The sequence below is a fragment of the Asparagus officinalis genome, chromosome 7 (assembly GCF_001876935.1).
Source record: "Asparagus officinalis chromosome 7, Aspof.V1, whole genome shotgun sequence".
NCBI lineage: Eukaryota > Viridiplantae > Streptophyta > Magnoliopsida > Asparagales > Asparagaceae > Asparagus > Asparagus officinalis.
Genome location: NC_033800.1, coordinates 146,475,824 through 146,487,733, shown reverse-complemented (window position 1 = coordinate 146,487,733; position 11,910 = coordinate 146,475,824). Strand labels below are relative to the sequence as shown.

At 35.3% G+C, this 11,910-nt stretch overlaps 1 protein-coding gene and 1 long non-coding RNA gene across 2 annotated transcripts; one reads left to right on the top strand and one right to left on the bottom strand.

Moving 5' to 3' along the window:
* Window positions 1,563-5,632, bottom strand: LOC109848210 (peroxisomal (S)-2-hydroxy-acid oxidase GLO4-like). Its single transcript, XM_020417599.1, has 12 exons — window positions 5,547-5,632; window positions 4,711-4,862; window positions 4,506-4,630; window positions 4,380-4,426; window positions 4,230-4,307; window positions 4,022-4,146; window positions 3,404-3,461; window positions 3,205-3,267; window positions 2,466-2,535; window positions 2,275-2,375; window positions 2,084-2,188; window positions 1,563-1,943 (listed from the first exon to the last, which is right to left on the bottom strand). Exons 2-12 carry the CDS (start codon window positions 4,851-4,853, stop codon window positions 1,764-1,766), a joined length of 1,095 nt encoding a protein of 364 aa, XP_020273188.1. The 5' UTR covers window positions 4,854-4,862; window positions 5,547-5,632; the 3' UTR covers window positions 1,563-1,763.
* Window positions 7,947-8,293, top strand: LOC109850874. Its single transcript, XR_002249582.1, has 2 exons — window positions 7,947-7,978; window positions 8,071-8,293. It is a non-coding gene; the product is annotated as an uncharacterized LOC109850874 (long non-coding RNA).

Below are 11,910 nucleotides of genomic sequence, written 5' to 3'. Positions count from 1 at the left end.
CATCAAAGATCTTTCTTCATTTTTTTCGGAGGAAGACTGCAGCGTTAAGCCCTGTCCACCTCAACTCAGCAATTATCTCACAGGTACTACTACATTTTATTTCATAATCATGAAGGTAGAAAAACATAGCAAACTCCAGATGAAATTGCAATAAGAGTAAAACTCATGAGAGAGAGAGAGAGAGAGAGAGAGAGAGAGAGAGAGAGAGAGAGGGGGAAGAGAGAGAGAGAGAGAGAGAGAGAGAGAGAGAGAGAGAGAGAGTGGAATCATACCTTGGAGCTGAGAATTAACAGTATCTGTTCTCTAGTGATATACTCTTTGTCCTGTCAACAAAATAAAAAGTTCTTTGGCACATATGTACCAAATTCACTCAAGGAAAAAAAACATTGCACTACTATTTAAACAGTTTCTTGTTGCATTTAAAGAATTTTTATGTGTGACTCCATGCAAACCTCAAGCAGAGCATAAAGAACCAGCAATATCTGTTCGCTAGTAATAATTTTTTTGCTCTGCCGACAAAATTAAAAAAAAAATCATTTCGCTCATACCACACTCTCTCAGGAAAAAAACATTGGTTCTACTATTTAAACAGTGCCCTGTTGCATTCAAATACTTTATGATTGACTCCATGAAACTCTCTCGTCCATAAACTCCCTCTTTGCCAGCAGATACTTGCAGTTTTCTCCATGAAAACAACTTCCATGATTATAATACCCACATAATTGTCTTCATTGTGCCCCATTTCACTATTTGTTTTCTATAATTGAGTTCATGATGCCGACTTGTTTGATGTGGTTGAATATCAACTATGATTACTATGAAACTGGTATTGACGTGGTTCACATAAAAGGTCTAAGTATGCCACATTCAAGAACAAAATATTCCTAATTAATAAATTTAGACATCACCATATTCTAAATCCTATTGTTCATAATTTTGAAAATAGAGGTCTTATATTAGCTTTCCCAAGAACAATAATTTATTTAAGCCGTTTTCTTAAAAACAGAGAAGGTTATTCATATTTCTAAGATATGATGAGATCAATAATTCAAGGAAAGACAATTGCTTGTATCTCAGCTAAGCAAATAACATAAACTCATCATCCCCTGCAATCTTCCCAAAAACATAAAATAATTAAAATGTGATGCAGCACTCAATCATGTTAATTGAATCGTATATAGGGGTGGAAATGAACCGAATCGAATTGAATACCATGGTATTCATATTCGTATTCAGTTAATTTTCATAAATTCGAAGTCAAACTCGTATTCATGTTGAATAGGGAAAAGGTGTTCATATTTGGTTCATTAATTAGACGAATATTTGTTAAATTTTCACGAATATCTCAATAGCACACTTCGTCACAAGATCCTCAACCATGAGGTTTTGACTTCAAACCCTATTTTTGAAGTCTATTCCTTTTATTTTCTATAACGTTTTACGTAACCTCAGCTAAGCTAATAACATAAACTCATCATCCCCTGCAATCTTCCCAAAAAACATAAAATAATTAAAATGTGATGCAGCACTCAATCATGTTAACTGAATCAAATAGACTTGAATTTCAAAACTCCAAGATTAAATTTCTTAAAGCATATTATTCACAATATCTGCAAATTCCTAAGAAAAATAATTGAACATTATTCTACCTTCAAGAACTAGCTATGTTCACAGAGTTATTGATGGCATCAGAAAAGCACACAACACAGCTCTCCTTTTAGCACTATTTATTACCCGGATTCCAAGATTTTTTGATTAAATCATTACATTAAGGATCTCAATTGATCACGGGGAGTTCGAACATGGCTCCTCTTAATATCCTTCAGGGTAGGGCAGCCAGTGAGAGTCATGGTGAGCTCTAGTTCACTCTTAAGCATTTCAATTACTTTTCTTACTCCTTGCTCCCCCTTTGCAGCTAAGGCAAATACCACCGGTCTTCCAATCTACACAAAGATACATAGAAATATGCATGAAGACGACAAACCAATGCAGTATAGCCAACGAAAACTTAAAGAAAGGATCTTGTCATATTGAGATTTGAGATATCAAGGCAAGTGTAGAATGAGTATAGAGATAAGAATACCATGACAGCCTTAGCACCGAGTGCCAAGGCCTTGAAAATATCAGTTCCACGACGAAACCCTCCATCAACAAGTACAGGGATTGCACCAGATACAGCATCAACTACCTGAATGGTAGTTAATAATCAGAAGATCACGTAGAATAAAATCTACTGGCTCAAAAAGTTTATCTATTTCGCTTTTACTCTTTTACCTCTTCAAGAACAGATATTGGAGCTGGTGAATAATCAAGCTGTCGTCCACCATGGTTGGATACAATTATTCCAGATACTCCTGCTTCCACTGCTTTTCGAGCTGTTTTAAGTTATTATCACTATGTTAAATCTTGCATCAATTATGATATTGAACGAGATACACATACTCATAAAATTGAGAAAACAGTACCATCTTCTGCAGTAAGCACGCCTTTGAGAAGAATTGGTAAGTTGGTAATAGATTTCAGCCATCCAACATCCTGCAAATGTAGAGATTTAGATGCTAATCTCAATGCCCATGTAAAGGGATGAAGTTGTAGTAGAATGTTAAACTCTTTTTAATTTTGGATTTCTGGTAATGCCTTCACGGAAAGTTGCTGAAAATTTCTTGAGATAGCAATGTCATTCCTTTCCAACTTCTAAATTCTGATTGAAGATGGTTTGCTAGGAAAGGTTATAATATTTTCCCAAGTTTTGGTGCCAAAGAAATCGCCTCAGTACGAAAAATTTTCCTCTCAGCCTTCTGAAAATAGTTATTTCGAGGTCGATGGTTATTTGGTTCCTAGACTTTTAATCAAAATTCTCACTTTAAGAATATTACTTGTGTTGGCAAGAAATTCAGTCTTTCTGTCTACAAATTTGAATTATATGTAATTGGACATGAAGAAAGTATCCGATGATTCATTGTATTCGAGCAAAAACAAAGAGATCTCCAAACCAGAAAAGCTACATGTAACTCTGAACCATGAAAACATAGAAAACAATCCAATGACATGCAAACTGAGAGAAGGTTGCTTTATATTTAGATCTGCATTTAAGATATACAATTTATATTCATGAAATGGCAACACTTAAAATTTATATTAGAAAAAATAGCCAATCATAGTTTTCCTAATACAAGACATATTTAATAAAGTTGTTTCTGGTACCTTCCAGCTCAAAGAATCATCCAGAGTTTCAGATGCAAATGCTTCAAGACCAGAGCCGGATTTCTGCACACAAAAGAATGAAAAAAAGAATACAGTAAAAATAACATCTAACTATAAGCTTATGCACATACGCCAATATATCAAAAAATATAGTTTGAAGATTAAAACATAAGCATTCAGAAAAAACTGTGCTTCTCACATTATCAGCAGCAACTGATAGTAGACCTTCAAGATTTGACAATGTTGGTGCGACCAATCTGAGAAGGATCAATATAAGATTTTGAGGTCAGTTAATATGAAAGATTCTGAATTGTTGAAAGATTACGCCATAGTTATGTATTCTAGCCTTCTAGGACTTTATATTGGTATGTTAAGATACTATTGTACAGAGGAAACTAATTTCTGTCCTAAACCCTATTTTAACAGCTGAATGCTTTGTAGGCAGTATTTGGATAAGTAGTTGGAACTATTAGTAGTGTCATCTACATGGGTAATCTACCATAAATTTCATTTTAGCATGTGCAATGCTGGCTAATAACTTTAAAGTAAAGAAGACAAAAGCATTAATACAAAGCAATCTACTATCTCAACTGAACACTCTGCATGAAGAAAGCATTCTTCATGCCACAGTTATGAAATGCAATAGCCAGCAACCTAACTCATCAATCAAGTAGGCACCATTAATTAAACCAACTGTAATTCATGGTTTAAGCAACAAACAAGTGTCAATGTCTTTAATTCATTAGTATGAATACAGACTGAAATCATTGAGAAGAAAGCATTATAATGTTTTCAGGAGTACAAGGAGAGGATTTACTTGTTTTTAACATCTGCTTCCCTTCTACCTAGCCTGGGAGTATCAACTGTCAAAACAATAGCCTTGAATCCGTTTCCCTCAGCTCTCTTTACTATCTTTTCAGCAATGTCTCGTCTTTTATAAACCTACGCAATTTCCCCCCCAAAAAAGTGTTCAAAGACTAGAATGATAAATGTGCAAAATATATGAGACTGTGAAATGAACATACATATAACTGTAAGAAGCGAATTGCATTGCAGCTTGAAGCCACTTCCTCAATAGTGCAATTAGAAGCAAAGGACAGCACCTGCAAACATATGAACCTTTTAGAACATCAATAAAATAATCAAATTATCTTCCATGCTAGAAAAAAGAGTACCATTATTGTGTTACAGGTTGCTGCAGCTCTTGCTGTTGCCACTTCCCCTGTTTAAGACAAGAAGCTCTCGGTTAGAAATTTATAATGTTTTAAATCCTAATTTATAACTCTGATGGTGATCATTACCTTCTGGGTGCGCAAATTTGTGCATTCCGGTAGGGGCGATGATTATTGGTGAAGACAGATTGTAACCCAGTAAGTTGGTTGACATGTCAATGTTTCTTACGTCCACCAGGACTCTTGGTAGTAACCTAAGGATCCATGCTAAAGCATGATTAATTGTTTCATATAGCAACAAAAAATCCATAGTAAAAAGAGAAGAAGGCTTTACAAAATTCTTTGAAACGCTTTAATGTTCTCTGTCAAGGTAAACTCATCACAAGCTCCCCCTCTAAAGAAATCATAGTACATTTTTGGAAGAACCTGTCTAGCGAGCTCTTGAAATTCACTTACATTAATTGGATCACTCTCCATGTTTTTTCCCTGCACAAACCATCAATTTAAAAGAGTTTTATCCAGAAAGTAACAAATAAGTTAGTTTGTTCATGCATACTCTATTTTGCCTTGGAGATGAGTAAGGTATAAATAACCACTTAATGATTCTCCAGAAGTATACAAGATATAGAACAACTGAGTGGAAATAAGGATTTTTTTTATCCATCATCGACTATCTCCAGCTTGATGGGAGAATGAGTATGTAGGTCCTTCGACAGACGAGTCCAAGGACAAGTTCATCATCACCAAGACCTCAACAACTAGAAGGAAGAGCTTAAAAGATAAAAGCATAGCCAATCATAAAAGACAAAGAGTTTAAATCACAGCTTAAATCACACTTATAGTCATGTACAGTACATCACGGTCTGAAACTTGACCCCATTAAAAGAGCAGTTCCACTAGTATCATTCAGCTCTAATATCCCAAAATCATCAATTATTGCTGTATTACTTCAATAAACAAATCCATAAAGTGGGCATCAGCAGATTCTAATTAAAGATCTTTCTACATATTATTTTTAGGGCTACATCACCCCAGCAATAATCTCATAGGTACCATCCCATCTTATTCCATAATCATAAAGATGGAAACACATAGCAAACTCTAGATGAACTGCAATACGTATTGAGCTTAAACTGATTAAGAAAAGAGGGGGGGGGGGAGGAAACATACCTTGGGGATGAGAAGGAAAATTTCAAGGAGATCACTGGTTGAAAGAAGAGAGAACAAAATAATAATTGGCCTTCTCTCTCTCTCTCTCTTTAGAAATATTGGTCAATCTATATCTCTATCTATACTCCTTTTATAAGGGGAAAACATACAGACACACCTCCAATCACACCTCGGGGCATACCCCCTCTCCCAGCTACAGTACACGGGGCCCACTTTAGATTTTTTTTTTAAATCTAAAATGGGCCCCGTGCATTGTAATATCTAAATCTATACTACTTATAAAAGAGAATACCCATGTCAAAACTTTTGATTTCCTTTTTTACCCTCTCAATTTTTTATAACTCAAAATTATACCATTAATTATAAAACTAATAATCCATAACCTCTCATTAACTATGCACCTTTTCATTTTCTCAAATTATTTGGTCATTCACTAGAATATATTAATAATTTATAATGATAACAAAATTCATGAATATATGATAATTTATTAAAAAGAATTATTAATTATATAAAATAATAAAAGTCATTCATTTAATAAATTATTGCACATAATTATAATTATTAGTATAAATAGGGGTTATTTCTTTATGTTGTAAAGAACATTACCTTGTTCGATAATTAATATCATCTTAGTAATAAAAATTTGGATGTTATAAGTTACAAATACTTTTATTTTATAAAATTAATTTATATAAAAAAATTTGGATCCTTAAAATTTATGAGACATATACTTTTCTCTTCTTTTCTTCAAAATATTTGGCCACTCGCTAGAATATACTAATAATTTATAATGATAAAAAATTAATAAATATATTATAATTTATTATAAAATAATTATTAATTGTAATAAAATAGTAAAATTATTTATTTAATAAAATATTGTACATAATTCTAATTATTAATAATAGTGCAATGAAATATTGGATCTTTGAAATTTATGAGTCATGCACTTTTTATGGGAAAGTAAATGTCTCATATATTTGAAAGATCTAATATTTTTATATAAATTATTTTTTCTAAATAATAGTATTTTTAATTTATACCATCTAATTTTTTATTACTAAGACGATATTAATTATCGAACAAGGTAATATTCTAGGAAAAATTGCTTCTAGGCCCCAAAATTCAACTTCCAATGTGCCCCAGCTCCCCCAACTTTCAACAATGTGTTGCAACCCCTTTTTTTTTAAAAAAATTATGTCCAGGTCCCTCTCCTCAAGTTCCAATGTAACCTCTTCAAAAATCCCGATTTTACCCCTCCCTTACACCCTCTCCTCCTCCTCCGTTCCTCCTCTGCCCCCGCCCCCCCCCCCCCCCCCCCCCCCCCCCCCCCCCCCCCTTTTCTTCCTCCTTCTCATCTCCCTCCCCTCCCCCGCCTCCCTCCCCCGCTGCACCTCCCCCTACACCTCCCTCCTCCTCCTCCGGTCCCCCTCTGCCCCCTTCCTCGCTCCGCTGCCGGCGCCGTCCCGAGGAACTTCGCGTGGCCGACAGCGATCATGGTTATTATATTAACATGTTAACTCTTAGGGTTAACATGTTAACTCTTAGGGTTAACATGTTAACTCTTAACAGTTAACATGTTATCTGTAAGAGTTAACATGTTAACAGTAAGAGTTAACATGTTAACCCTAAGAGTTAACATGTTAGCCCTAAGAGTTAACATCCGCTGGCATGAGAAAGAGGAGGGTAAAATTAGGATTTAAGCCAGCTGGCATGTCTAATCATGAGCTGGTATGTCTAATCATCTGTTGGCATGAGCTAGAATCATGATGAAGGGGCCCGGACACAATTTTTTCAAAAACAATGGGCTGCAGCACATTTAAAAAAATATGGGGGGCTAGAGCACATTGAAAGTTGGATTTTGGGGCCTAGAAGCAATTTTCCCAATATTCTTTACAGCATAAAGTCATATAACATTAAAAATTATTATCATTATTTGATAGATATTATATTAAAATATGTACATGACATAAATATTTAATAATTTAAATGGTTTAATTATATCAATAGTGTTACTTAAACTAATGATTACATTATTATTTAATAATTATACTTCTAAATAAATTGTTTAATAATATAATAATAGAAAATTTTAAATAACTATTAAATGTATGTTAATAATAGTATAAGTTAAAAAAAAGGGAAAAATGTGTCCAGGCCCCAAAAGTGGGAACTTCGTGTGACTAGCCCCCCTTACTTTGCCCCATGTGGAATAGCCCCAAATACGCATAGTATTTGCGACGAGGCCCCGAATTGACTTTTTTTCAGAAAAAGCCAGAGGAAGTTACGATCTTGCCCTCTGATGAGACTGAGCTGGGTTAATGTGCCCCTCACCTTTACAAGTACTCTCCCTCTCTTTCTCTCTCTTCCACCTAGCACCGCCATCAAAAACTCTTCGAGCTGGGTTAATGTGCCCCTCACCTTTACAAGTACTCTCCCTCTCTTTCTCTCTCTTCCACCTAGCACCGTCATCAAGAACTCTTCATCTTCCTAATTTCTGTACGAATTTCAACGTTTCTAGGGTTTTCGCCGGAAAAATGTCGTCGTCTACGGAAAAATCCAGTAACGACTACGAGGTCGGGCACCGAGCCGAGTTGGAAGGAAAAGGCGCTTCATCTGCGGGTGGCAGCACGGAGGAAGCTACGGAAGCTACGAAAACCCTAATCGAAATGCAAAAGGAGGCATTACAATGGCGAGACCAGAAAAGGAGGACGACAATGGCTGGTCGTACCAACGAACCCCCCTCAAAAAAATAGTAAGTGTTATGTTATACTGTGAACAGAAAATGCAGATTAACCCAATATTGTTAGTTCTAGGCTTATGTTATACTGCGAAGAGACAATGCAGATTAACCCAATATTGTTAGTTCTAGGCTTTGTCCAATGTTAGTTCTAAATTTATACCAACGTTAGATCTAGTTTAAGTCCAATGTTAGTTCTAATATGAGTCCAATGTTAGTTCTATAATATTACGTGTTAGCTCTATTTTGTTCCCGTTAGTGCTAGGTCTAATATTGTTTCATATGTCTTATTGAACGTACAAATTCGAAAATTTTTTGCAGGAAAAAAATTGCTCTAACAGGCTCAGCAGAAACACTAAGGTTAACGGCCAATATCGGGGCTTATTGGGCATTTATGAAGTGCCTTGCCCCGAAGATCCGTCAGTGGCATAAGGATGCATACTGCGGTTCTATATTTCAGCACTACATTTTGTTTGGGGCACCTGCGCCTGATCGGCCCACCCTTGAGCTGCTGCTGAGCTTTTTCGATAGAGATAATAACACCTTTTGTATACCTGATTCAAAAAGTGGGGGTATGAAAAATGTTAGTTTTGATTTGCAATGGGTCCATAACCATACTTATTTCCCAATTTATGGGGAGGACATAAGGAACAATAGGGACTCAAGAAGCAGAATATGGCTGGAATACTTCGCTAAGCTTTTCATTTCTGAAGAGGGTAAGAAGTTAAAAAAATCAGAAACCAGCCAACGTAAACATCTTGAAGGTCTACTTGAACGGCTTGTTGAATCTACCAAAAAGCGGGATATCGAGGATTTTGCTCTGCTACAAATTTTGTACCAATGCTCTATGATATGGAGTCCCATAGCAGGGGAAGGTATCCCTAGACCCTTACTCAGGTACCTGGATAGCATTCAGAGGGTCAATTCTGTTGCATGGGCCCCGTTCTTTTATAATGAAATTATCAGGGGCATTGGAGTTGCTTTGGAGGGAAAGAAGAAGCAAAAGGTCGCATATGTCCCAGGTTGCATGACACTATTGTGTGTAAGTTCCATATTTTACTGATCTTGTTTCATTCTAATTCGTACCTATGCATTGTTAGTTCTAACTTATTCTATGTTAGTTCTATTCTGTAGCGTGTTAGTTCTAATCTGCACAGTGTTAGTTCCGTTCTGTAGAGTGTTAGTTCTAATTTGCAGATTAGAACTCACACGCTACAGACAGATTAGAACTAACACGCTGCAGAATAGAACTAACACTCTACAGAATAGAACTAACACTGTGTTAGTTCTATTCTGTAGAGTGTTAGTTCTAATCTGCACAGTGTTAGTTCTATTCTGTAGAGTGTTAGTTCTAATCTGCACAGTGTTAGTTCTATTCTGTAGAGTGTTAGTTCTAATCTGCACAGTGTTAGTTCTATTCTGTAGAGTGTTAGTTCTAATCTGCACAGTGTTAGTTCTATTCTGTAGAGTGTTAGTTCTAATCTGCACAGTGTTAGTTCTATTCTGTAGAGTGTTAGTTCTAATCTGCACAGTGTTAGTTCTATTCTGTAGAGTGTTAGTTCTAATCTGCACAGTGTTAGTTCTATTCTGCACAGTGTTAGTTCAAGTCTGTAGCGTGTGATGGCTTGTTAGTTCTATTTTATTACACGTTATATCTAATTTATACCACGTTATATCTAATTTATGTTAGTTCTAATTTAAACCACGTTATAAACCTAATTTATACCATGTTATATCTCATTTATACCAAGTTAGTTCTATTTTATAACAAGTTAGTTCTAAAATTTTAACCAAGTTTGTTCTAATTTATACCAAGTTAGTTCTATTTTATACCATGTTAGTTCTAATTTATACCAAGTTAGTTCTAATTTATATCAAGTTAGTTCTATTTTATAACAAGTTAGTTCTAATTTAAACCACATTAGTTGGAAGAGGAGCATATGGAACATATTGTAGATATGGAAGAGGAGCATATGGAACATATTGTAGATATGGAAGAGGAGCATATGGAACATATTGTAGATATGGAAGAGGAGCATATGGAACATATTGTAGATATGGAAGAGGAGCATATGGAACATATTGTAGATATGGAAGAGGAGCATATGGAACATATTGTAGATATGGAAGAGGAGCATATGGAACATATTGTAGATATGGAAGAGGAGCATATGGAACATATTGTAGATATGGAAGAGGAGCATATGGAACATATTGTAGATATGGAAGAGGAGCATATGGAACATATTGTAGATATGGAAGAGGAGCATATGGAACATATTGTAGATATGGAAGAGGAGCATATGGAACATATTGTAGATATGGAAGAGGAGCATATGGTAGATAAGGAAGAGGAGCATATGGAAAATGAAAATTTTATTGTAGATAACAAAGGTTTTGATGAGGATACTGTTGATGGTGTAGATAAGGAGGAAGATATTGTAGATAAAGGCAAGGAGAATGTAGATAAGTTGGAAGCACAGGAGGAAGAGGATCTTGTGAATATTGAACATAATGTGGACAAACTTGTAGATGTTCTAACGAGCAATGTGAAAGCAAAGCGTAGACCAAAGGCAAAAAGGGTAAGCAAGAGATCTAAATTCAAGAGGACACCATATACTGAAGGCAAAAGAAAGAAAAAGGAAAAAATTAGTATAGATATACTTGAAAGTCCTGAACCAAAAGTAAAACTAGCTGAAAAAGTTACTCATTTTTATCCCGGTATTCAAATCCCCACTTTTGATGCGTTGAGTTTCAAGCCAATGACAGATGAAGAGGAAGCTCTATTGGGAGAGCTGAATAATGAGCTTCCAGACCCTACATTGTTTAACTTACGCATAATAGATAGCACAGGTGCTTTTGTACATAATTTAAAGATACCATCTCCCGTAGCAGAAAGACTCGACAAAGCTGAAATTGATAGCCTAACCAAATTTTGTTCTCAGAAGATTCACAAGTAAGTTTCAGTTGACTATTTATATGCTAATTCTCCACATATTAGTTCTAATTCATGTTAGTTCTAATTTATACCAGGAGATATAATGTTATAGTAACAACCAACAGCACTATTAACAGGGAAGAGTTGTTATATGTGCTTCGTGGTGGCCGCCTTGACGACAAGGTTAACATATACTTCCTTAATAATTCAAATTATATTGTTTAAATTGAATTTTAATGTTTCATAACAATTACAGGTGGAAGAAGCAGTTTTGGACACGATTAGCCAGGAGGCATACGGCAAAGGATATGGAGTGGTATCGGTGTTCTTTCTTGTAAGAACATGCTATTCCTAATTTCACCACGTTAGTTTTGATTGAAATTCATGTTAGATCTTGTGTAATCCATGCTAGTTATACCATGAGTCACGTTAGTTCTAGTTAGCATCAAATTAGACCTACCATAAGTCATGTTAGTTCCGTTCTTTAGAGTGTTAGTTCTATTCTGTAGAGTGTTAGTTCTAATCTGCACAGTGTTAGTTCTATTCTGCACAGTGTTAGTTCTAATCTGCACAGTGTTAGTTCTAGTCTGCACAATGTTAGTTCTATTCTGTAGAACGTTAGTTCTATTCTGTAGCGTGTTAGTTCTATTCTGCACAGTGTTAGTTCTAATCTGCACAGTGTT